Source organism: Dipodomys merriami, unplaced genomic scaffold, assembly GCF_024711535.1.
Source record: "Dipodomys merriami isolate MVZ:Mamm:240054 unplaced genomic scaffold, mDipMer1.0.p SCAF_388, whole genome shotgun sequence".
Taxonomy (NCBI): domain Eukaryota; kingdom Metazoa; phylum Chordata; class Mammalia; order Rodentia; family Heteromyidae; genus Dipodomys; species Dipodomys merriami.
In genome coordinates, this window is record NW_027205470.1 from 604,726 (window position 1) to 631,898 (window position 27,173).

Sequence of the window (27,173 nt, forward strand, 5' to 3'; positions counted from 1 at the left end):
TTTTCGTATTTTCATCCATTCATGTGAAAATCATATGCAGGCAAAAATTAGCAGCCTTTGGGGTGTGAAATCTATAAAATAGAAACACCATTTTATATATAGCTAGTTAGCAAATATGAAGGGAAAAAAAAACAAACCTCAGCAATTATAACCACCCATATGCTCATTGTAAGACTGCGTTTACTCTCTGGTACTCCCCTTTAAACAAACACTGTGGAGAGACTGGGATAAATAAAGATGCTCGACATTTGCAGAGAAGTGTTTCAGCTGCAGGATTTCTTGCCAACACACAGCAAAATGCCATTTTTCCAAGCCTGACTTTCGTGTGTTCCAGAAAGAGGGGCGGGGGGGGGGGCTGAGAAACACAGGGCTCTCTGCTCCAAAATCCCCAAACCGCCGTGGCTGCTCTTTTAGGTAGTGAGTGAGTCTGCGGGCTTTGTCATCCCCCACTCTTCACTCTGCCACCCTGGGGAGCTGTGACCCACCTGCTCTGGAAGCAACTCTGAAACAATCAAGCCCACATGTTCACCTAGCAGGTTCCTAAGAGTGTAAATTGTGGTTGTTTTTGTGCTGGCACTGAGGCTTGAGCTCAAGAGTTTTATCCTCTTGCTTGGCTTGTTTTGTTCAAGGATGGCACTCTACCCTTTGAGCCATACCTCTAGTTCAAGGCTTTTTCTAGCCAATTGGACATAAGAGTCACGGATCTGTCTGCCTGGGATGGCTTCGAAACATGATCCTCAGCTCCTGAGTCGCTAGGAGGACAGGTATGAGCCATCAGCGCCTGATTGTGAACTAACTGTGGGTTTAAAAACAAAATCTGTAAGTTGTACAAATGAGTGTCCATTTAACAACTGTGTTTTTGATAAAGCCAGGTTCATAGCAACTTGTTGCACACAGAAACTGTGTATGGCTCAGTAAGGAGAGTCCCAGAAGGACATTTGGCTCATGGTAACTATCCCCTCACCTCGGCTACGGCTCCCGCTAACCCAGAGGGCTCCACCGAGGCAGACCTCAGCCTGGAAGAGCGGAGGAGCTGTCCCTCACAGTGCCTTCTCTGTGGCTGTTCAAAGCAGGCCTGTCTCCATAGCTCAGACGCCATCTTTAGCACCGGCTGAGTCACCGTGATTCAGAGATCTGAGTTTACCCAAAGTTTCATGTATCTTGGAGTCTCAAGATTTATTATGCTTCATTAGTAAAATCTCTGCAAATATTCTTACGCCCCCTCCCCCTCAAACAACCACCACCACACCCTTCCAAATCGGAAGAACTCCCAGTTGCCAACATTTCAGACAAGAGATAGATGCTCAGCTTGCCCTGGACATTCTTATTTGCCTCAGTCTTATATATTGCCAGGATTTAGTGAGGAACTCAGGAGCCAGACTAATTTGAGACATCTTAATTATGTTTTTTTCATACTTCCCCACAAGTACGGAGTAGGCCAGTCTCAGGTCCAGGGGCAAGAATGTTCCAGAAGGGAGCATCTCTCCCTAAGAGGTATTACTCCAGGGTCCAGGGTCCACTTGAGCCTGTATGGCACATTGACACTTGAGGTGTAATTTCTCAGCATTGTCTATGAGGCATTGAAGCTGTGCGACCAATTTTTTCCTTCTCTTCTTTCTTCTTTCCCTTCCTTCCTTCCCTCCCTTCCTTCCCTCTCTCCTTCTTTCCTCTCGCTGGGCTCGCTGACTGATACTCTACTACTGAGCTGTACCTCTGACCAAGAAGCTGATTTTCTTTTGTTTTTAGGATTTTAGGACAAGGCACAGACTGAGACATTTTGGAACGAACCTTTAGAACCCCACTTCGCCACTGCCAGTGCAGCTCTGAGTGTGGGTACACAAGAAGCAGGTTGTTGGAGAGGAGGGAATAAGGCGGGGAGCCAGGCTGACTGTGAAGGGGACAGTACTGGAGCTCCGCCATGACAGACTGAGGTAGACGGTTGACAAGGCAAGGTGGACCCCAGGAAAGGGGGCAGGCAGGGAGGTGGGTCCAGGGCAGCTGGCAAGCTGAGTATCATGGAGCTGGCATGTCAGGTGGCAGAAGAATGTGATGAAGGAATGGCACCCCAGAGGCTGCTGGGGGCCTCCTGACCTCTGGGGTCCTCTGGGAGTCACCTTGGTGAAACACAGTGGTATGATACAGCACCAGATGACATGCTATCAACTTCACCCCATGGGGACATGGGTCTCATGGGTTCTTGGCTGTGGCTAAAAAAGACTCATTTGCCAAGGGAAAAGGTGAGGAGCAAATATTTACCAGGTAATTTAAGATATGTCCTGTTTGGGGGTCTCTGCATGATATGTCCTTTCTTCTTCTTTTCCCCAGTGGGTCTGGGTTCTAATGGCATGCCTCCTCTCCCAGTACTTCTTCCACTATTGAAGTTTGAACACAGAGCCTTGTGCTTGACATGCAAGTGCTCTATCACTTTAGCCAGGCCTTCAACCCTTTTTTTTTCTCTAGCTATGATGATGATGATGATGATGATGATGATGATGACTGTGCTAGTCTCCTGGGGCTTGAATTCAGGGTGTGGGCTCTGTCCCTGAGTTTTTGTGCTTAAGGCTAGCACTCTACCACTTTGATCCACAGTGCCATTTCCTGCTTTTTGATAGTTATTTGGAGATAAGAGTCTCCTGGACTTTCCTGCCAGAGCCGGCTTTGAACCTTAATCCTCCTATCTCAGCCTCTAGAGGAGATTGTATAGTATTACAGGTAGTAGCCACCAACACCTGGTTTGTAGTTATTTTTCGCATGGGTCTTGCATTTTTCTCTAGCCTCAGACTGCAGTCTTCCTACCTTCTCCCTTCTGCATACCTGGGCTAATAGGGGGTACACCACCATGCCTGATTTGTTTGTTGAGATAGGGTGACCATAAGTACAGCTGGAATCCTCCCGATCTCTGCCTCCTGAGTAGCTTTCTCTGTATTCTTTCTAAAGGCAGTCCTTTGCTAGGAATCTGAAACTAACACTAACGAGGAGAAAAATACGATCAGGCCTAGTGTGTTGTACTGCAAGGTGTGCAGCATTCTAAGGAAGGAAGGATTTGAATCATGTGCCAGCACCTGGAGGGGCTTTGCTGTGATGAACAGAGCATCATGAGCAATACCATCTTATTCTCACATCCAGGTGTTGTAGTACCAAGACTGGCTGGCAGGTGGTTATTATACAAGGAAAGAGATTTCCAGACGGCAGGCCTGTAAGGCTGCCCAACTCATTCTGTTGGTGGTTTGCTTGCGAAATCTACTCTAAGGCTCTCTGACCCTGGGGGAAGAAGAGACTTGTATAGCCTCTAAGATCCCAAGGGCAGCTGAGCCTGGATCAGCAGGAACGCAGCTGCTTCCAAGAGAGAAAGAATCACTCTCTGAACAATTTCCCAACGGGAAAGAACCCCTGGCTCTGTGAACAGCTGGGCACGTGGCTGTGTCACACTCTTGGTGAGTGTCTTAGACCTTGTGCTTCTCTGTTCAAAAGCCCTAGCTGAGGAGAGGGGGTCTATCCTCCCAGGGGCCAGCAAGATGCAGGAATTGCTGCATGGCACTCCTGCTGGTCCTGAGACACACAAAGCCTAGTCAACTAGAAATAAATTGAAAAGCCACCCAGGATGGACCAAGGCACTTGGGACTCTATAAGAGCCAGGAGAGAAGGAGGCTGCAATGCTTGGTAAGAAATGTACGCATTATCCTGCCCATGTAATTGTAACCCCTCTGTACAGTATGTTCACAAAAAAAAAAAAAAAAAAAAAAGAGCCAGGAGAGAACACAGCACCTTGTGCACCTGAACAAGGTTGACTGGTTATTGACCCAACTTGGAGCTGCATTCTGGCTGCTATTCTCTGTATTCTTTGGAGAGATCCAAAGGCTTCCATTGTTATAAGATTATTTGTAAGTTCCCAGAATCAGCACTTTCTCAGAATGCATTGTATTCTTTAAGATTTGGCCAGCGACTTCAAATAGATGCTTTTTGCAGACACCTAAAGCTGGTGGGGGCGGGGAGGGGCGGATTCAGGGGTATTGTATTGTATTGTATTGTATTGTATTGTATTGTAAGGCAGCTTTCTGAGTTTTTAATTCGGAATTGATCATACATCTCTGTTGCATTTTGCATTCCCCATTCGCATGAGCATGAAAGCTACTTTCACTCTTCCTGGTGTCTGCCATCTTGAGGTAATACCTGTAGTCCAGTCCTAGCACCTGGCCACCAGCCCCAGAGGTGCCCATCGCTAACCAGGTGACACTGCTATTCAGCTCAAGGCCCTTCTGTCTTCTGCCAGACACCTATTTCTCTGAATTAGCCTTATCTGGGCCAGGCCTGGAGGAAGAGTGGTTGTCTCTGCGAAGAGGCTGCCTCCACCGGAAGCAGGAAAAAGCTCCCAAGGTAAGTTCTGATCTTGACAATGGATGTGTTTTTGGCAAGGGCAGAAGATATAATTGCAGCCAGGGGCAAGGGCTGCAAAGCAGCCTGACTGCGTAGTCACCTTGTTCTTCAGTGAGGGGATTTGGGGTCTGCCTCACCCATCAGGGCCACATCCTGAAAGGAGTTACCCAGCATGGTATAGAGTACTGGACAGCTCATCAGTTTATCTGCAATCCAGAAGTTTGGATAATTGTTCTCTTGCTTTGGACACTATTAGAAATATTGTCTTTCTCAGCTGGACACAGTAGCTCATGACTGCACTCCCAGCTACTCAGGAGGTAGAGATGGGAAGGATCAAGATCGAAGGATCAAGATTCAAAGGCAGCCTGAATCTATCTCCACAAGCTCGGTGTGGTGATTCATGACTGTAATCTTAGCTATGTGAGAGGCATAGATATAAGGTCTCAGGATTGAAGTCTAGCTGGTGCCAACGGCTCACACCTGTAATCCTAGCTACTCAGGAGGCTGAGATCTGAGGACTGCAGTTTGAAACCAGCCCAGGCAGGAAAGTCTGTGAGACCCTTACTGCCATTTAACCACCAGAAAACCAGAAAAAAGTACTGTGGCTCAAAGTGGTAGAGCACAGCGCTCTCCCTAAATGCAAAAGTCAAGGACTGTGCCTAGGCCCTGAGTTCAAGGAAAAAAAAAAGGATTGAAATCTGAGCCCTGCCTTGAGATAAAAAGGGTCAAATTGCTTTTGAGAAAGAACCTAAAGTAAAAAGGTGTGTGTGACTCCAACAGTAGAGCACTTGCCTAGCAAGCACAAGGCCTTGAGTTCAAACCTCAGTTTCACCAGGAAAACCAAAAACACACCACTGATGCTACCAACTACAACAACCCACTGTTAATTGCTTAAGGCCTAGTTGGAGATGCTCAGGCAAAAGATTCATTGGGGGGGGTGGGGGGAGAGATGAAATCCCAAGGGCTCCAGAATTGTAAGTTCCAGTGTGTAAAAGTGAGTTTTAGAGACCGGTAGGTAGCTACTTTGCAGGAAAACTGAAAATAGACTGCGTTAAGTGGTCAGCTCTGGAACAAGAGCCTGGGGAATGGATTGGCTAGGGGAGAGTGGGCTTCTTTTTCCTTAGGAGCCCCTCTGTGTCATTTGATTCTTCAAGCACAGGGATAACAGGCTCTGGAAAATTGTAGGGGATAATAAGAGGGTGAGAAGGCTCTGAGGCCCTAATGGCCTTCAGAACGAATGGCTACTTGGCAATTATGTGCTTTAAGACAGTGGGGAGAAACCAAGGTATGGGCTAGAATCCAACTCAACAGACTCCCAGTGACCAGGGATGACCCAGCTTGTACAGTGGTGACCTCCTGGCCCTGCTTTTCCCAGTGTAGATGGGGGAAGCTCAGGGAGAGTGTAGTAAAAACAATGAGGAAGACGGATGGCTGGGGAAAGAGACTCAGGAAGGAACACACAGGCCAGAAGTAATCAAGAAGGCCATCACTGTGTTCCAGGCTCTGTAGAGGTTCCCTGAGACTACAGGACAGCTGGGATACAGGCCTGGGATTGGGAAAGGTAAACACTCATTCACAGGTGAGCCCCTGGTGCCTGGGACAGCTCCAAGTCTTGTCCAGGTGCACTTTTTATTGGAGATGGAGTTTACATAATTCTGCATGCACAAAGGGTTGGGCTCCGTGATGTAGGAAAAAAGACTTTGCAACCCTAAATTTGAAAGCATTTCTTCTCTGGAAAAAATAGCTGCCAGTATGGAAATGGAGAGAAGAGGCTTTGGAACCAAAGGAAGCAAATGAGAAGAGTTTTAGAGTTAGGCAGAGAGCAAGTTTCCTAGGTGTGGGGCCCTGTGGCTAATGCTTCCTCTCCTGACCAGCCTTCTCCAGGGGTGCATCCTCTCTCCTTAGCATCTCCCTACCTCCCCTTTCTTGCCTCCAGGGCACCTCTCCTTTGTACAACCCTGCATGACCCTCATGGAGAGGAATCACAGTCTATTTAAGTTTGAATCCAAAGTCCCCAGTCTGAGCTTAACAGGTCCTTTGGGCTCCTCCTTGCTACCCCAGCCAGACTTGTGGGCCTAGAATATTCTTTATTCCGTGTGTGTGTATGTGTGTGTGTGTGTGTGTGTGTGTGTGTGTGTGTGTGTGTGTGCTGGGGCTTAAACTCAGGGCCAGGGTGCTCTCCTCCCTTAGCTTTTTCTGCACAAGGCTGGCATTCTACCACTTGAGCCACACTTTCACTTCTAGCTTTTTTTCCCCTGGTTAATTGGAAATAAGAGTTATGGACTTTTCTACTCAGGCTGGCTTTGAACTGGGATCCTTAAATCTCATCCTCCTGAGAAGCTAGGATTACAGGCATAAGCCACCAGCTCTGGGCCATCCCTGGAGTTGTCTCTAACTCTGCCTGCCCTTTCCCACTTTACAATCTATCTCCTGAAACTCAGCTCCAATTCCAAGAAGCTTCCTGGGCCACCTGAGGCCACCAGCCAGGTTCCTTCTTTAGACTCTGGTAGGGCTGTCCAGGGTCCTCTTACCACCTCTGGTGGGCATTTCCAGTAGGCACCACACATCTCTTGTTTGCTGCCTGGCTGGCAGAATCTACCTAGGTGTTGTGTTGTTTGAGTGGTTCTGCATTCCTCCCAAGAATCTGGAGGTCACTGGCTACATAGGGAGAGGGTTCAAGGACCTGCTGGCAGTGCCTAATTCTGGATACCCCATCTTAGAAGGCATGGTGTTTGGTGGAAATTGACTTGAAGTGAGCCAAGCTGTTCTTAAGCCAAGCAAAGGAAAGATGGCTGGGTCTGATGAGTATGGCTTTCCAAGGCAATCCCAAGCCAGCATCACTATAAGCAAATTTTCTGTCTCATTCTCACTTTTCTATACACACACACACACACACACACACACACACACACACACACACACACACACACACACACACGGAACCCCTCCAGTGATATCTCTGGCTTAATCAATCAATCTAGGAATATGACGCATTATCAAAAACATCCCCGTCACATTGCACCTGACTCTGAGGCTCCACGGAGCTGGCTCCCAGCCAGGCCGCCGCTGTTCATGCTGGCAAGGCACGGTTTAAAAAAGGAAAGACTTCTACCAGCTCAAAAGAATGCGTGGTGACAGTTGAGGCTCAGCACTTTCGGGCTGGGTCACCGGGGCATCTATTCTGGCATGGGGGGTGGCGGGAGGAAGGAAAGGAGAAAGATCAGGCACCCGCTGGGCCCTACCTGGCTGTTGGAACATCAGCATGTTCTGTGGTGAAGTGTGCACGGGCAGCGAGCGGGTCCTCTGCACAGTGCTGTGTGTGCGGCTGGGCATGCTGTTGCTGCCCCCTGGGTTGGCGAACCACAGGTTCTGGAGAGGAAGACAGAGGGAAGGGGGATGGGGAGGGACATTAGTCTAGACACCCTGGGACAAGTAGGGGTGGGGGGAAAGGCTCCCCGCTCCCTCCAAGTCCAGAAGGCAAGGCCCTGGGGGACTGGGCCATCTAATGACGTCTAGGGAAGGCTCTGGAGGCCAGAGCTCCCCATCTGTGCAGTTCTACCAAGAGGATTTCGCACATTTGCTCCTGCATTTGTTCACGGACCCCCCCCCCTCACGTTCCCTATCAGCTGTAGCTTCTGCTGCCACCAGCTAGCTCCCCATCTCCTATACTGCTTTGACTACATTGGACACTCATCCCTGTCACTTTCCAGGGAAAAGGGTGGAGAGGAGTTCTAGAAATGTTTGTAACAAGCCGGATGCTGGTGGCTCCTGCCTGTAATCCTAGCTACTCAGGAAGCTGAGATCTGAAGACCCTGGTTCCAACCCAGCCCAGGCAGGAAAGTCCCATGAGACTCTTATCTCCAATCAGTCACAGAAAAAGCTTGAAATGGAGCTGTGGTCTCAAGTGGCAGAGTGCTAGCCGTGAGTAAAAAGCTCATGCCCAGGCCCAGAGTTCAAGCCCCAGGACTGGTTAAAAAAAAAAGAAAAAGAAAAAGAAACGCAATAAGGAGTAAGAATTGACAGGGCTCTTATTTGAGATGCTTCAGATTGATTCTTTGGCCAATCTTTAAGGTGAAAAGTAAGATCTGAACTAGCAGCAGGCTGGCCCAACTCAATTCCTATGTCTTGGAAGTAACCTTCTCTTAACTGCATTTGGACAATGACCAGAAAATGGGGCTTTCTCAAGTCCTGGGCTGCTCCTGGTAGTGGTGGGAATCCTGCCCACCTGTCCCGGAGTTCATTTTCTGGCTTATAAAGCCAATCTCTCACCCTTATCCTTTCTCCCAAGAAAAGGACACCGGCCTGCTGTGTCCCTCTAATCCTAGAGCTAACCTGTGCAGCCTCAATCTGTACAGTTGAGGGCATGCAGGGAAAAGGCGCAGGGAGGGGGTGGGGGAAGGAAGTATAGTTCAGAGACATCAGTTCTAGATCTTGCAGCTACTATCCTGACCAGCTGGGAATGACAGCCTCTCTCAGACTTAATCCTGAGTAGTGGCCTCCACCGTAGCTGGGACCTTGGCAAAAGAGCTATTTGTTACAGATCAAAGAAAGCTCCTTGCAACCCAGAGTTGGGAGGTACTGAGGTGTGTTGGAGGTCAAAGCTCAATGCAGCGTCTTCGTATCTTTCTAAAAGGGTCCTGGGCAGGATATCTCAGGCTAACTGGGTGTACAGCCGCCCAGGCGCAGCCTCAGGGTAGCTCAGTCTCCCAGGGAAACCACACAAACAGTGCTGGTTGCCTGTGAGGCACGGGTTCCACTGCTTTTTTTTTCTTCATACCCTGGGGTCATCTGGGAAATCAGGAAGCCTCAGACCCTGAGGCTGGCCAACCTCCAGGGTGGGGGGGAGGGGTGGAACAAACCTGTCTTCCTTGCTTCATGATGGTGGGGTTGGCCGCGGTGTGGCGCTGGTTGGAGCTGACAAATCCACTGGTGCCCAAGAGACCCAGGCGGGCGGAAGGGACATTGCGAGAAGGGATCTGGTACTGGCGTGGGTTCCGTCTGCCCATGCCACCACCCACAGAGCCAGCCGTCGGGAGGGAGTTAGACTGCCCAAAGCTCCGACTGCAAGAATAAGAGGAAAGAACGCAGAGACCATCAGTCCTTAGTCACTCACAGAGAACCCAGGCACCTCCCTGGGAGAGTCCACAAGTGGACAGGTCTATGGGAAACTCTGTGTCAGCCAGGGGCTGTGATCAAAATGGCAGCTGCCACTGAGAGCATGTGGCTCATGTGTCACACACTGCTCTTCAACCTGCTCACAACCCTGAGAAGTTTAGGGCTGTACATCCATCCCTTTTACAGTGAAATGGGAGAGCTTGATAATTTTGCTAAGGCCACACAGCCAGCAGGGGGCAGTGCTGCGAGGTGGGCCCAGGTGAACTGGCATCCTGTTTTGCCCTCTTGAATTCCCTGTCTGAAAGAGTGACTTGCAAACCACACAGCCACAAAGTGGCAGAGCGAAGAAGAACGGAGGTGACTGTTCAGCCGGCCTACAGTCATGCAGTGGTGCACTTCTTACCAGAGTGGCGCTGCACACTTTGAGGGATGGAGGCTCTGGAAGGCTCTAAAAACAAAGGCCAAAGTCTGTCCTCTTTAATTCTGGGTTCCTGGTGCAGTAAATGCTGGGTGAATGATTAAGTGAATGAATGACTCAATCTCTGCCATCATGATGGTCCTCTAAACTCCACAGCCTACCTCATGTGTGGGTAGTAGAAGTATGAGATGATGATGCATGGTGCTCTAGGCCGAGGCTATGGTCTGCCTTACACTCCCTGCAGACTGGGCTTTTTAAAGGCCAGTGAGGCTCCCAGCTACTCCTGGGTCCAGGCAGAAAGCTGCTCCCCTCCCCCCCCCCCCCCCCCTGCAGGGTTGGGTGAGCTCAGCACTGAAGAACTCAATGTTGTCCACCAGCCTCAGTTCTGGGAGGCTGCAGATGGGATTTCAGGAACCAACACATTCTTTCCAAGAGAGTCAGAGGTTTCAGGGGACATGCATTACCGCCCATGACCACTAGATGTCGCAGACTTGCTTGTCCAGCTACACTGGGGAGTTTGTACCAAGCCTGAGAGGAGACTCCGCAGCCTGTGCAGACAGGCTGACGTAGCTTCAACCAGAGGAGGACCAGAGGGGCCCTGCAAAACAGTCATTTCCTGAGCCAGGCAGAGTTGTGCATGTGTGTGGGAGGGGGTTAGCTGGGCCTGCAGCACAGAAAAGCTCAGAGCAACATCCCCTTTCTCCCCTGGATTCCTAAATGTCCTAGGAAGAGAGGGGCCTGGGGAAAAGAATTCTAGAATTCTAGGCTGGGTTCCTTTCTACTTCCAAGCTTTTGTGGCCAAAGAGTGTGTTCTTGATTTGCATCCAAAAAGGAGGATGTTGGAGATTCCTGGTGTCTTTGTCTTACCCCTTCCCACTTTCCTTTTTTTTTAAAAAACATGAGTAATAAGACTTTTAATTTGCCAGAGAAATTAGGGACAGGGATCTGTGTGACATATGTCATTTACAATTTACATGTGATCAGAGACCTCCTTTGGAGAGAGGATAGTCTCTCCCGGAGAAAACAAGGAAAGTGATTTTTTTTTTTGCCCAGTTCCCCTCCCTCCCCACCCCGTTTCCTTTTTTTCTTTCTTTTTTTTTTTTTTCCAAACTGTGAAAACTAGTTCCTTGATTTCTGGAGTCAGAATTTTAGCCACCTGGCAGATGATTCAGGATTCTGCTAGGACGTTTTTCCTTATTTAGTGTGGATAGTTTTTTTTTTCCCCCTCACTTTCCGTTTTGGTATGATTTTTCAAAAGTTATTTCATATGCAAAACACAGCAGTCAATGAATGTTGCTAAAATGACTGTGCTTCCAGGAAGGCAAGACTTTCTGTTTTTAAAAAAATTTATTTTTGAGTCTTGCTGTGTATCCTAGGCTGGCCTAGGTCAGCCTGCCTCAGTCTCCCAATTGTTAGGAGGTGTTACAGGTATGTGTTACCCACGCCTGGCTCAAGGTAGTATTCTTTAGGGGTAAAGTGTGAAGAGGATTTTGTTACCAGAGAAACAAGTCACCCCAGGACTCCTAGAGTTGGGACTCATCTGTTTGGGAAGGCAGAGTGGAATCTAGAATGTTGTGGGGAAGGATGTAATGGTAAGAATTTGACCCATTCTCCTGATGGGAGGGTTTGTGATGGTCTCAATGGGTTATCACAAAGCCAGATTTACCAAAGATTTCCACAGCTGGCACCCGAATGAACACTTAAAATCAAGATTGCTCAGCTTAATGAAATAATTGTGCTTTCTGGGCAGAGAACAAAGTTAACAAAAGTAAGTTTTCCTCCTCATTCTGTTCTGCCCATCTGTGTCTCTCTTTTGCTGCCTTAATCTAACTGATATCACTATTACCTTGAAATGCATGAAAAGTCTTTGATAAAATAACATTAATAAGAAGCAATTAAGCTAGGATTTGTGATAATTCAAGCAGGGACTGAGTTGTGGTTACCTTGGTATTATGGGAGAAACAGGTCTTCAAAGCAAATTAATAGCATAAAAAGATCCCAGAGGAAATAGTCATAAAAACAAAGTATTTTCCAGGGTTTTAGCTGCATTCAACTGAACAGCCACATCTGGGGCTGAATTCATTCTTTCTTATGGAATCCACAAAAAGAGATCGATCAGGATTCCCACCTGGCAAAACCAATCCAAGAAATAACTGATAACTCTGGGGAGGTTGAGGCTAATATCTGAGCTCGGCCCTGAGCAGTGCTCTCTGAGGATGATGAAGGGCCAGCAGGGCTCACAGAGACAGCAGACAAGCTTTGCAGAGAAGAAGCAAAGAGCGTGAAAGCCTCATCTCCAACTTTAGCAAGCCAATGCCTCCTTCTTCCTCTTGGAATTTACATTTCCCAGCACCTGGTATTACGGTCAGGTTCTGGCATCTACCCTTGCTTGACGGAAGTCATGCTGACTTTAGAGGACAGGAGGGGTGGCAGGATTGAGGTAGGAGGCTGAGGATCAACTTTTGTATTTCATTCAGGTCTTGAGTTATCTTCAGGGAGTAGGTGGGGCCTAGGCCAGCCACCAGGGCTGTAGTCCCATAGGACTTGGGGCCAGGAAGCTGACCCCAACTTTACTGGAATGTTCTACTTTCTTCTTCCTTCCTTTCCTTTCTTTCTTTCTTTCCTTTCTTCTTTCTTTCTTTCTTTCTTTGGGTGTGGGCTGGTACTAGGGTTTGAACTGAGGGCTTTACTCTCTTATTTGGCTTTTCTTTTCTGCTCAAAGCTGATGCTCTACTACTTGAGCCATACCTCCACTTCTGGCTTTTTGCTAGTTAACTGGAGCTAAGAGCCTCTCCGATTTGCCTGCCCCAGATGGCTTCGAACTGCAACCCTCAAATCTCAGCCTCCTGAGTAGCTAGTGTTGTAGGTATGAGACACTACTCACCTCCAGCTTGGAAAGTCTTTTCTGAGTATCACCTCGAGCCCAGGAAAATCTCCTGGCTATTCCATGGTGAAGAGCACCGAGCCAGGACTGGCACTGGCCTGCCTGATCCAAGTCCTGGGTGCCACTGTCTACTAAGCCATCTCTAAATTGGGGTTAAGAATAGCAGCTCTACCTCATAGGGTTGTTGCAAGGATGAAAGGTATTATATTTTTAAAGTGCTTGGCTATCAGTTGGCACATTGTATGTGCTAAATAAATGTTTGTTCAATAAACAACAGTACTATATGCAGGAATATGATAATTTTAAAATCAATCTTTCACGGAGACTTCCAATTGGCTTTATCTCCCTCAATAATATAGAACAGTGATGTCTTAAGGTACATTTATGCCAACAAACACCCCTAAACTGTAACACTGAAGCTTCTCTATACACACTAAGGAATAAAATGAACTCAGAACTTGTTAGGTGCAAGGAAAGACATTATTAGCTATCTGCTCATGTCTCCAAGTTGTAAGCTAGAATGTGGATTCTCTTTTCCCTAATGACTTCCCTGTTGTTCCAGGCTGAAGTCCACTCCTCCCACCTCTCCATCCTAGCTCTCCTAAGAACTAACTAACTAGCTCACCTTCATTATGCAATCAGATTCTTCAATTTAAATCCATATTAAGGTAACAGGTTCTAAAGTACCCCCAGGCTTATTTTTAACTGCATCCAAGAAGCTGAAGTACTATGAAAAATCATTCTAGAATGGTTCTGCTCTACTATTAAGACTGCAGCTTGGACCAAAATAGACTAGCACTGGGCTCTTCACCCTGCCACCAACTATAATTAGCTTGTCTGCAGCTAGAAGGGAGGGGAAAAATTATACTAGCACTTAAGGTGCTGATAGAGGAACCCACTCTGGTTGAGGTCCCTGTTGTAGATCAGCTACCCATGTTTGCAGGGATTCATGAATTCATAGCCGCTCTGTCTTTCCTTGCCCCTCTAGACTAGCACCATCACTCTGATGGTGTGAGCTGAGTTACAGAAGCTCCCATTCGGTTCTACCTCTGGGAATTCTCTCCCTCAACAGCCCTTTCCCAACCCCCACCTTGTAAGGGGTGAGATTTGGAACCGGCCACAGGACATCTGTATGAACAAGGATGAACGATCGGCTAGATTCCTGCCCTTAGAATGCAGGCATGCAGGGAGGAACCAGGGAAATCACCGTGCATTACAAAAGACAAAACCCCAACATACTTTCTTTGCTGTCGATATCCTGATATGTCTAGAAGGGTTTTCCGAGGGAAGGACCGAAAGAGCTTCTGCACCTGCTGTTTCCATGACAACAATCTTTTTTTCTGCGTTTCTGTAAATGCCTGCAAAAACAAAACAGGACTTTTAAATGGGTGACGCAGCCTGGTATTATAGGGAGAAACATACAATTAACAGGGGAACACATTGGTGTCTCTGCAGTTGCCTTTTGGTCACCTGTTTTCAACCTGGTCCGAACAGCAGTCAGCTTCATTTGGATGCTGGCTGCGAAGATTCCAGTTACACAGCACCGGAAGCAACCTGGGAAGGTAGCTACATGATGCTTTGAATGACCCTTATATTTCTGGTTGCATTTCTGGCAGATCCATACCCGTCTTCCCGGCCTCCAACTCCTCTTTGGACTCTACTCATTAACCAAGAATGAATTGTAGAATCGATTGCTGGATACCCTGGCTTTTGCAGGCTCCCTGAATTTTCATAATCAATGAAAATTTTAAACCACTCCAAAAATCAATCTGCTTGATGGGGTGTGGTCACCCTGGAGTGTTCTGTGGGTACATACTCTCTGGGTTTTAAGGTAGTTGCTGAGCAATCTCTACTTAAGTGGTCCTATGTCCTACGAAAACCCCAGTGCACTGGCCTGGACTAAACCTTGTCTGGAGTTTCATAAAAAGGGATAGATGTGAGGCTTGCAATGCTTTTTCTAGTAAAACTGGTGTGTAGGGATGTTTTGTCTACTGCTCTACAACGCACAAGCATGATGAGTTTAAAATATATATATGTATATATATTATTTTTTATCGGTCATGGGCTTGAACTCTGAGCTTGGGCACTGTCCCTGTGCTCTTCAGCTCAAAGCGAGTGCTCTACTGCTTGAGCCACAGTGCCACTTCCAGTTTTCTAGTGGTTGATTAGAGATAAGAGTCTCACGGACTTTCCTGCCCGGGCTGGCTTTGAACCGCCGCAATCCTCAGATCTCAGCCTCCTGAGTAGCTAGGATTATAGGCGTGAGCCACTGGCCCCTGGCAGGAGTTTTTTTTTTTTTTTTTTTTTTTTAAATGTACAGTTTTTGCATTCACCACAGCCCAGGGACCTCAAATTCACAGTATATTGACATCAGCCAAGGACACTGTTACATGCAGGTTCCTGGGCCTCCCCCACATCTCAGAGCCTGACCGAAAACATCTGGAGGCTTGTCTCGGAAGATGGGGTTTGTAGTAGGTATGCTGATGATTCTGAAGGAAGAGCATGGGTACAGGGACTTCCAAGCAGGTATCTATGAGTCCCCCTATTCAATGCCTAAAGCATGTGAGCCATGGGATATCTACCTGATTTGATTGATTAGCAGTCACAACGCCAGATAACAAATCCCAAGTGGTTTTTATCAACAAGGCATGAAATCTTTCATGTGGCAATAAAATATTACTAAGAGTAACAGGCCAAATTACTAGTTCCCATAAAGGAAACAGATTCTTTGCATGAAGAAAAAAAATGACAGCTTAATTTTCTCCTCAGGATGTGTAATCATTATTTTTTCGTTGGTGCTGGGGCTTGAACTCTGGGCCTGGGTGCTGTCCCTGGGGTTCTTCAGCTCTACAACTTAAGCGCTCTACTACTTAAGCCACAACACCACTTCTGGTGTTCTGGTGGTTAATTGGAGGTAAGAGTCTCACACACTTTCCTGCCCAGGCTGGCTTTGAACCATAATCCTTAGATCTCGGTCTCCTGAGTAGCTAGGATTACAGGCATGAGCCATTGGTGCCTGGCTCAGATGTGTAATCTTTTAAGGGGCCTACACATAGCAGAGCTCTGTGGACGAATGTGGAACAGTGTCATTGTAGATGTATTGATGACTTGCAGGCTCCTTCCTCCGGGGTTGCCTTGGCTGATGCCAGTGAGGATGTGCACCCAGGGTGTGTGTATATGGTAGTATCCAAGGAAAGGACCCAGAAAAGCTCCGTTAGAGAAGAGGGGAAGTCGTCCTGCACCTGTGTGTGAGAGACGGTCTCATGACTAGCAGGTGAGGGCCTGGGTCCCTCTCTGTGGCCCACCTCCATGGTCCTCTCAATTGCTGGTAATGCTCACTAAATAAGTACCTACATGTATGCCTGGACAAAAGGCATTTGTTTCTGCTGGATTAATAAAGGTTGAGAAGAAATATTGCTTTAGATCAGCTTCTTCAGCTAAATGTAGAGGACACAAGATACCACTATGTGGTCAAGAAGACTTGGCGGGGTTAAGAGTCCAGCCCAGGGATGGCTCATAGGAAGGTTCTGGGTCCAAATGGGCAGGATGTAAATCCTGAACACTCTTAGGCAAGTTCCTTTAGCCAAGACTGCCTTCCTTCTGGAGACTGAGGGGGATGCTACCTTGCTCAAAGGGACATTGGGAAAATGAACGGAAGCAACCCACAGAAAGCTTGGAGAATTATTGGTGCTCTTAGAAATGGTCTGATGCATGCTGGTTACACAGACTCATGCTTTGGGGATGGTCTATGAGGGTTCTTCACATTTGATTTCCAACTATGAACTTTAGTCCCAACAGCAAGACAATCCAAATGGCTTCATGGTCTCAAAATGACACTATGAAGCTGGTCTGGAGCCAGCTGGAAGAATATTTGGCCTGATGTTTAGGATAAAAAGATAAAGGAGCAAACGATTCACTTTATACACATCCTTCCAAGGACATCATTACATGGCATCAGTACACAACATCTCCCCATAGTGACAAACAGCCACCAAGAAGATGAAATAGGGACACAGAGTTGTCCCTCACAGCACCCTGGCCTTGGGCTCACGGAGTTCAGGGCTGCAGACGGGGGCTGTTTCCTTGGCATGCTGAGTGAGTGAGTGTGGTGGCTCTTCTCAGCCAGGAGGAGTCCAGAGAGCAGTCTAGCTAGGTCTCAGTGGCTCCAGGGAAGTGTGAAAACTGCATTCTGTGCCTGCAAAGCAGTGCTAATGGCTGACATCTCATCATCCATTTGCCCCTCCACTGGCAGCAATGTTTTGGGGATCTGATGAAGAAGAGACTACCCCTATACCACCATGTCAGCCAGTTCAGGTCCAGACCCATCCATCTGTCTGGAGGAAGATGGATGCAGTGTGTCTATTTGTTTTTGTGTCAGGACTTTTCACCTATCTTCCCAGGAAGTGAGAACAAGGCTGAAGTCATGGCTCAAGTGGAAGAGCACCTGGCAAGCAAGGCCCTGAGTTCAAACCCCAGTACTGGCAAAATGGAAAGAAGGAAGGAAGAAATGAAGGAAGAGGAGGGAGGGAGGGAAGAAGGAAAAAAGGGAGGGAATTTGGAAGCTGAGCACAGGTGGCTCACATCTGTAATTCTAGCTACTCAGGAGGCTGAGATCTGAGGCTCCTGGTGTGAAGCCAGCTCACCAGACACATCTGAGAGACTCTTATCTCCAATTAAGACTCTTATCTCCAATTAACCAGCACAAAACTGGAAGCAGAAATATGGTTCAAGGGGTAGAGTATCAGCAAAAAAAGCCTTGGGTTCAAGCTACAGTACCAACACACACACACACACACACACACACACACACACACACACACACACACACACACACACACACACACACACACACACACACACACAGAGCTTAGAATTTTAAAAACACACACACACACAGAGCTTAGAATTTTAAATCCAGAATTCAAAGCAATTGGTTTCAGAAGCAAAGCTCAGAACTCTCCTGATCTTTCACTACTCCTGGGAGCTGGTGCTTTCCTCTCTGGGGAGGAAGGAAGTTGTCTTGGTTTATCCAACACCTTCCTGCTTCCAGCCTGCTGAAGAACTGGCACACTGTAGCTATGAAAGGAGCTCTGTCTGGGAGCTAACCTCGCCTCAGCCAGGATGGGGACTGGGTCTCCCAGGGTGGGGGGTGGGCTGCGATATAGAATAACCCCTGGCTGTGGAAAATTATTCAGATGGTTTTGCACTTTCTCAAAATAAGTTAACAATAAAGAGACTTGAGCAATACTTCTTCCCTTCCAGACAGTTGGCTGGGTCCATCCATCCTGCCATGGATTCGGGCAGGCAGCCATGTCACAAAGATCCTTCCTGTCCCTATAAGTGAGGCCCCTGCTGCCAAGATCAGACCACCTGGTGCTACATTTGCTCCAAGTCACTTGGAGCTCCCAGAGAAGCAAGGAGAGGGGGGAGGAGGGAAAGGGAGAGGGATAAAGTCCAGACAGGGTGTCCAAGGTGAGCGGGCAGGATAGCAGAAGATTAAGAAGCATCAGGCCAAAGTTCCTGGGCTGTGCAGACAAAGCAGGGGGCTAGCATATTGTTTAAGAGAGGAGCAGGAGGACTCATTATTTGGGTCTCGAGGGTCTGTCTGACAGGAGGTGAGGTGGAAGGTATCTTCTCCCACAGTATCTTGAAAGCTCCATTTGGAGAGTGAGGATGGGAGAGGAAGCGGAGTTCCATTAAATGCTCCCCTGATCCATCCATCCCCAGCCAGCCATGGATGCCTCTGCAACAGAGCACAGAGCCCTCCAGAGCCTGCTGCTGGAGCCCTGCCTGCCTCCTCAACACTCCAACCGGCCTTTGGGCCTCAGCTTGGGGACAAGTCTCCTAGGAAATGCCCTGGATCTGGCTTTGGGGTCCAGCAGCACCCACCACTCCTCCCTTTTGAGCTCTTGAGGCTCTTATGAAGGTTTGTTTCCATTTTTTTTTTTTTTTTTACTTTTTCCTTTGTGTGCTAGTTCTGGGACTTGAATTCAGGGCCTTGAGTTCTCACTTGACTTTTTTTTTTTTTTGCTGGTGCTCTACCAACTTAAGCCGTAACTACCTCCAGGTTTTTTCCTTTTTCCTGGAGATAAAAATCTCCTAGACTTTCCTGCTCAACTATCTCTGCATCTCCATCTTCAGATTTTCACTTACTGAGTAACTAGGATTACAGGGGTGAGCCACCAGGGCCTGGCTTTCCTCAAAAGTTTTATTGTCGTATGTATGAGGATCTGTTTTCAGTTTGTCTCACATCACCCTCATACCATAAGCCATCTAGCTAGGGACAGGGCCTAGATGCTCAATAAATACTTTTGGAATGAATGCACTGTAACATCCTTCCATGTGTATTTCCTTCCTTGCTTCTGTCCCCCACCCCCAACAAGTGCAGAGTCCTGATTGGAAATAGCCAAGGGTTAGTAGGGCTTGTAGCATGTGGCCTTGACCCTTACTGAAACCCATCCACAAGTAAGCACTTTAGTATAGGCCCTGGTTATCATTAGACAGGGTCTGGGTGTTCTGGGTAAACTATTAGAGATAAAGGGGCTGGGAAGGTGGCTCAGTGGTAGAGCCGCTTGCCTTGCATGCCTGAGGCCCTAGGTTCAATTCCTCAGCACCACATAAGCAAAAAGAAAAAAGCTGGAAGTGGTGCTGTGGCTCAAGTGGTAGAGTGCTGGCCTTGAGCTGAAGAGCTGAGGGACAGCATCCAGGCCCAGAGTTCAGGCCCCACAACCGGACCAAAAAACAAACAAACAAACTATTAGAGATAAAGATTTTATTATTTAAGAAAAAAAAATATCCATCCAGAGGATGGAGCATTTCTGTTTCTAGCATAGGCACCAAGCTCAAATTTAGATATACTGTCTCTGGAACTGTGGGTATATGATAAGGAGTAGGGTTCCAAGTAACCACTGCACATCTGGATTAGAGGCTCAGCTCCCTCCGTCTAGATGGGCGGGGGGGAGGGGAGGAGTAGTGACCAGCTCAGCCTGTGCTCAGGACTCTGTGAAGACTATTACATTCTAAGAGTTTCACAGGCACCCTTCCAGCTTGCCTCGGTTTCCTTCCAAAAAATAGGTAGCAAATATAGTTCCTACAAAAACCACAAACCCAAACGAACAGCTGAGCAGCTATTAATCCACACACATCCACACACGTGCCACACAAGTGCTTACTATTCCCTTTGTGTGCCTTTTCTTCCCTCTCTAACTGCACCTCCAGTTTTCCTGCCCTAAAAGGCAAAAATGTTTCAACGCCAGGTTTAAAAGACTTGAAGATGCCCAGAACTCGGTGGTAGGGCTCTGTGTTAGCCACTCCAAGCAATTCTCCTGCAATCAAAAGTCCTCTCAGCTATCCCCTCATATCCAGGCTTATGGTTTGGTGAATCTTGGATAGTTGGAGGCAAGCAGCAGGCTAGCTCTGCCTGAGCTATTATTAATGACCATCCACTCTTCCAAACCAACTTGTTGGACACAGAAATGATCACATCGCAGAAACTCTGAGAAAGATCTCTAAGCAACGAGGAAGAGAGTTGGGTAAAAGCAGTGACTACTCACCTCATGAATGAGACACTTGTCTATGAGCTGTAAATAGGAACTTATATTTTCCTCATCAGGTCTGGAGACCAAGAGCTGTGTGCACACTGTAAATTAAGGAGGGAAAAAAAAAACCATGAATGAGACCCACACATTCCCATGCTAACCTCTGAAATCTGCTTCTGATTTCCTTTCAGGACCAAGGCCTTGTAAAATATGTGGGCCCGTGGCATTAGATAAGATTGGGGGGGGAACCCAAATGCCAGGAGGCTCCTCATTCCACTGAAGTCAAAAGCTTGGTCACCATGAGAGCTTCTTGGGTTAATTCCTGTCATACCAATCTATATTAAGCCTTCAGCCAGCAGGCCTGAGACAGATATTTGGTGAGAGAAGATCCGAGGCTTTCTCAGCTCTGTCTGTGCAAATGGCTCTGTGAGCCAGGGCTTTGCAGAGCCTCAGAGTCCCCCACCATGGGCAGACAGGCAACCCCCACTCCATGTCATCAATGAGCCCCACGCACCTTGCCATGAGGAAAGGGAGTGGAAGAACCAGGCTGGCACTGTTTTTGGGCTGTGAGGTGTGTGGGTAGGAACTTGCCACTCATTATTGGAGGTTATTTTTGCCAAGGGATGTGTATATTTATACACACACAGGTTCACCTACACATTCATGTGAGTGCTAGGAAAGACAGGGCTGTTAGTCAGTGGATGAAGAACAGGCAAGAAGTGGTTTTCTCATGCCAGCTTTGGTAGTGGTGGTGTGCTGGTGGTGGTGGTGGTGGTGGTAGTGGTGGGGTGTGTGTGCGTATATGAACAGCCAGAGAGTGAACGAGTGAACGAGGCCTGTAAACACATCAAGTATAAAACCTGGTCCTCCCATTGAATTTTCCCTGCTCCTAAACAGTTTATTACAGGATCTCACTTATTTTGTCTCTTTGCATACAAGTTTTCAATACAGCAGTTATTTGTGATAAAAACTAAGAAAGTGTCATGCCTGTCATCCTAGCTACTCAGGAAGCTGAGATCTGAGAATATGGTTCAAAGCTATCGCAGGCAGGAACATCTGGGAGACTCTTATAGCCAGTTAACTACCAAAAAGCCAGAAGTGAAACTTATGGTAAAACACTAGCTTTGAGCAAAACAAAGTTTAGAGCCAGCTCCCAGACCATGAGTTCAAGCCCCAGGACTTGCACACAAGTGCATGTGTGTATGTTCACGTGCACATCCTCAACCCCACCATAAACAAAGAAACAAATGAATTTAAAAAAAAACTATAGAAACTGCCTTGTGTCCCTTATTGGGGACCCTGCTAGGTAAATTATGCAATGGTGCTATTTATAGTGATAGAAATATTCAAAGTAGGGCTGGGAAGGTGGCTCAGTGGTAGAGCACTTGCCTTGCATGCCTGAGGCCCTGGGTTCAATTCCTCAGCACCACATAAGCAAAAAGAAAAAAGCCAGAAGTGGCGCTATGGCTCAAGTGGTAGAGCACTAACCTTGAGCTGAAGAGCTGAGGGACAGTGCCCAGGCCCAGAGTTCAGGCCCCACGATTGGAACCCCCCCAAAAAGAATTATTCAAAGTATACAATGTCCTAAAATGAATAATCCACATTATGCTACAAAAAAGAATATGGCCCATGTGTGCAAAAATGGAGACTTCGACATGTTTCCCAAAGGATGTCCCCAAACTTAACAGTAACTACCCCCCAGAGGAAGATGGCAGGGCATGAAGCAGGCAGGGGAGATGATTTTCCCCTTCCATCAACTCATTGAATTGTGAATCTTGAGCATAAATTGGGTTTAGAATGTGCAGTTACAATGCACACAGTAGCAGAAGCAGAGGGCCGTGGGACTCCTAAGGATCAATTCTTTTGTCCCCACTTTGGGGCCAGGTGGAGAGACTCATGTCCATTTATCTGCAGGACTGTGTCCTTACTCATGAGGAGAACTGTCCTACTCCAACGTAGTACAGGATGGGTAGGGAGGTGGAGAGAACAGGTCTGCCCTGGCTGCCAATCTCAAGGAAGCTGTGGGTCATTTTCTGTTTTAGGTTTCAAGGTTCCTTTTCAAGGTTTTCTTTCTTTTTTCTTTTGACAGTATTGGGGTTTTGAAATCAGGACCTCACACTTGTCAGGCAAGTGAGGCATGAAGCCATATCTCCAGGCACTGATTTTTACCTGGACTGGCATGTGTCACATCAACAAACGTCTTTTGATTGAGATAAGAGTGTCTTGGACTTTTCTGTCAAGGCTATTCATCAACTTCAGCCCTCCCATTCTTAAGTCTTCTAAGTAGCCAAGATTCCAGATGTGAGCCACAGGTGCCCAGCTAGGAAGTGAAGTCTTTTTTTTTTTTTTAAAGGGCTTGTATGGGAAGTGGTATTTCTCACCCCTGCTGTAAGGCTCAGGTATCCATTTCTGTTGGTGGAAAGTCGGTTCTTTAAAATGGTCCAAAATATTGGACAGCAAAGTTCAGAACCTCTAAGGAAAAGTATCAGCACCCATCACACTTTTTTAAATAATCAAAATTTCTTGTGAACCATCCTATCAAACACAAATGATTCTAAGGTTGGGCATTTTTGAGGATATGGATGTGAGGGGCCAAGGCCAGGGGCAGGCAGGGGAGTACAGGTAGGACACTCTGGCCCTTCCCAGAGGTCAAGGACACACCGTGGTCCACCCTGCCCTTGCAGACCCGTGAACACAGCCAGGACAATTAACAGTTTAGGCAACTGTACAGACCAGTGCCAGCTCTCACTCTGTGCATCAACTAGGTCTGTGTCACAGGTTAAAGTGTTCAGTGGATATTAAAAGTGGCTCATGCCTGTAATCCTAGCTACTCAAAGAGGCTGAGATCTGAGGATGAAGATTCAAAGTCACCCTTGGCAGAAAAGCCCATGAGACTCTTACCTCCAATTAATTGGCACTAAATAATAAATAAATCAAAAAATAGCCTGACAGCACTACACAATAATAGCACACTATGAAGACTGTAATAATGTGTTATGCAAAACAGTAATAAGACGGTCAAGCAAACCAATGAGTGCAATCAGGCGTGTCCTGGGGTAAGTTAAGGAACACAGGGGCTGTGGGCTGGGGAGAGGGGTCCCTCACCCAGCGGGCGGGGGGAGGGGGAGGGTGTTCACCTAGCTTTCCTGACCCACATGATGGCTGCGCTGAGATGTAAAGGATGAGATGTGATGTAGGTGAAGGGAACGGGTGGAGGGCGGGGTGTTCCAGGCAAGGCGTGGCAGAGGGAAGTGGGGCGCATGCACTGCACAGATGCACCCTGCAGTGAGGACTGCCGCTGCTCTATCCAACCAAACCCGGTGCCACGGCGTGATTCTTCACCGAGGCTCCTTGTGAACCAGCAGGAGCCGGGCTCCAGACAGAAAGAACGTGTGCACAAAGGAGATGAGAAGGCACACGTTTCTGAGAACTCAACAACATAAAGTCTGCTTGGGGTGGGGATGGGAGAGCGCAGGCAGCCAGGGAGTAGGTGATTCTTTGGGGGAGACTTCAGGTAGGGTGTCACCTCAGTCCATCTAGTGCTCAGGAGGTACAGTGGTCACCAGGTGGGGTGGGCAGTGGAGAAGCTGTGGGGTCCAGTTATCAGCCCTGCCCGCCGCTGTGTGTAAGCTTTGGTGGGCTGCTTGGCCTATGTGCCTCAGTTTCTACTTCTATAAAGTGACGGAGGGGGGGCAGTGGAAGTAAGGTGCCGAGGCGAAGCACGGAGAACTGTGCCTGGTGCCCAGTCATTATTAAACAACTACAAGCTATTAGCAGAAAAGCATTTGTAGGGTGGATCCGATCTGAAGGAAGAATGGAAAACTATGCATCAGAGAACACGTACAGAACAGGTCTATGCTGAGAATTCCCACACTATGGCCCCATGAAAGAACTTCCAGGGGTGAGGGAGCAAGCTTGAGGCCTGGCCTCTCTGTATAGGTTGTTGTTTTGTTTTTGTGCCAGTATGGGGGCTTGAGCTCAGTCCTTGGACACAGAGAGAGAGAGAGAGAGAGAGAGAGAGAGAGAGAGAGAGAGAGAGAGTGTGTGTGGTTAATCATGGGGCTTGAACTCAGGGCCTGCGGCTGTCCCTGAGGTATTTTGCTCGAGGCTAGTGCTCTACCACTTTGAACCACAGCTCTACTTCCAATTTCATGGTGGTTAATTGAAGATAAGAGTCTCATGGGCATTCCTGCCTGGGCTGGCTTTGAACTATGAACCTCAGATCTCAGCCTCCTGAGTAGCTAGGATTACAGCTCCCAGCACAGGTTGGTCTTTGATTTCTGCAGTTTACTCTCTGCCACTGATGCTTGGGGAGCTATCATTAGCTGAGGGAATAATTTGTCCCCAAAAGTCTATCCCCCTCACCCTCCTCTGATGGCTTAAGGCCCAATGGGACTCTCATGGGAGGTCCAGGGATCAGAGAGGCAGGAGTTCTGATCTCTGCGCCACACTGTTCCCATCTCTCCAGAGAACCCAGGGTCATCTGTGGGGGACAGGTCACTTATCACAGCTCTGGGTGGGTGAGTTCAGCAAGAATACCTTTCCCCATGACGCGTGTGAACTGCCCGGGCAGGTCCCCTTCTGGCAGGGGGGCCACAGCCAGCTCCCCATCACAGCTGCTCAGCTGGTGTGGCTGCAGCCCGCCGCTGGCGCCCGCAGCAGCACTGGCGGCAGCGCTAGCGGCCACGGAGCTGTCCTTGCAGTCCGGGCCCTGGTTCTCAGGACCCATCAGTGAGGGCTGGTGTGGGACCGGTGGCTCCTGGTGGCGAGCATCCAGTGTGGCATTCGGGGAGCTGTAGGCCTTGATGGGCGTCAGGATCATCTGGTGCAGCTCCTGGAGGGGGATGCGCAGGCTACCACCTTCGATGATATCCTGCAGAAGGAAGAGACCACCGTGAGGCTCCCGTGCCCACTACCCGGCAGGCAGGCAGGCTGGGCTCTCGGCCACCGGCCTTCTGCACAAGGGCCTTTGCCAACACTTCTGGGTCTGCATCCTTCTAACACCAGCAAGGATAGAAAACCAGGAAAGTTGGGCTCTGTGAAATAAACAGGCCTCTCTGGGAAATCTTACCATGATCTAGAGATGGCCAAGATGTGGTCAGCATTCCTTTCTGCCCTGCCTTCCTCTGAGACAGCCTATGGAATGTATTTCTTCTTTTCTTTTTTCTCCCAGTACTGGGGATTGAACTCAGGGCCTTGGGATGGCCAGGCAACAGCTTTACCGCATGTGCCACACTCCTAGGCCCTTTGCCTTTCAATCTGTTTTTCAGATAAGAACCTTCTGCTAACTTTAACTGGCCTCATGCCTCTTCTTCTCTGAGCCTCCTGGGTAGCTGGGATTACAGAGAGGCACCACCACAGCCGGCGGCATGCTTTATCTGACATTGTATAATGAAGCTGGTGGGTCCAGGGCACAGGAATCTGTTCCGGTACACTTTCACCTGGCCCATGACACAGAAGTACAGAGGAGTGTTAATAAGCACAGAATGCAGCTGGGTGCCCGTGGCTCACGCTTGTGATCCTAGCCACTCAGGAGAGTGAGAGCTGAGGATTGCAGTTCAAAGTTGGCCTGGGCAGAAAAGTGTATGAAACTTACTTCCAATTAACCACCAAAAAGCCAGAAGTGAAGCTGTGGCTCAGTGGTGGAGAGCTAGCCTTGAGCAAAAAAAAAAAAACTCAGGCCCTGAGTTTCAAGTCCTAGGATGAGCATGCGCGCGCGCGCACGCACACACACACACACACACACACACACACACACACACACACACACACACACACACACACACACACACACACACACACACACACACACACACACACACACACACACACACACACACACACACACACACACACACACACACACACACACACACACACACACACACACACACACACACACACACACACACACACACACACACACACACACACACACACACACACACACACACACACACACACACACACACACAAGAGAGAGAAAGAAAAGCACAGATTCTTGAAGCAGATGCTCAGGTTTGAATCCTTGCAGTGCTGTGTGACCTTAGGCAAATGAATTAACCTCTCTGTCCTCAGTTTCCCTGTACACCAAATGAGACTAGTTGTCTCACTGAGCAATTGTGATGTCAGTATCTGTAAAGCCTCAGAGGAGTCTGTCATCATGCTGCATGCTTCTTAGTGAAGAAATATGTGTTGGAGGTTTCCATGTACTGAGCTCTGTGCTAAGCATGGAAGAGGGTGGCAATGTGGGGTGTGGGCAGGCTGGTGGGAAGGGCAGCTTCTGGAGGGAGGGGCACTGGTAATAGGACCCTGCAGGAGCAAAGGCAGGAGGACCCTGGGAAGGAGTGCTCCAGGCACAGGGCATGCAAAAGCCCTATGGTAGGAGGAAGTTATGTGTAGCAGAGAGGCAGGCAGGGTAGAGCAAGGTAGGTGAGAACAGAGCGTGGGAAATGGGATTCTTGGGGCTCCTCCTCCACCTCCCTCCCCCCGCCCCCGCAGACCTGTGGGCTAAGGTAAGGTGTTAGAATTTATTCTAAACCAGGCAAGTTTTCAGCAGAGGAGAGATGCTTCAGAAGGAGGATTTGTGGATGCATAATGGTAGCATGTGACTTCATGTGTTTTCTACTAAAACGATCCTTATAGCACATTCAATTTGTTATGCTGGATACTACTCACTGACGAAGGGAATAGAGCTGATTCTGATGAATTGTACTTGTCCAGGTACCTGTGGCTGGGGGCTGGGGGCCGGCTCCTCCCCGGTACAGTGGTGGGTCAGCCCCTGCCACAAATGTGGCTCCAATGCATTTGCAACCATGCTCTTCCTGAACTCAGACCTGACACT

The 27,173-nt window shown here is 48.2% G+C and overlaps 1 protein-coding gene across 6 annotated transcripts in view; it reads right to left on the minus strand.

The window, feature by feature from the left end:
* Positions 1–27,173, minus strand: part of LOC138805128 (protein Smaug homolog 1) — a 229,763-nt gene that overhangs the window by 5,821 nt on the left and 196,769 nt on the right. For all 6 annotated transcript variants that reach the window (XM_069989727.1, XM_069989725.1, XM_069989726.1 and 3 more), the window contains 5 exons: positions 24,869–25,202; positions 20,345–20,430; positions 14,031–14,149; positions 9,234–9,435; positions 7,617–7,743 (listed from right to left, as the gene is read on the minus strand). In XM_069989727.1, coding sequence (XP_069845828.1) covers positions 7,617–7,743; positions 9,234–9,435; positions 14,031–14,149; positions 20,345–20,430; positions 24,869–25,202 — 868 coding nt within the window. The remainder of the gene's footprint in view (positions 1–7,616; positions 7,744–9,233; positions 9,436–14,030; positions 14,150–20,344; positions 20,431–24,868; positions 25,203–27,173) is intronic.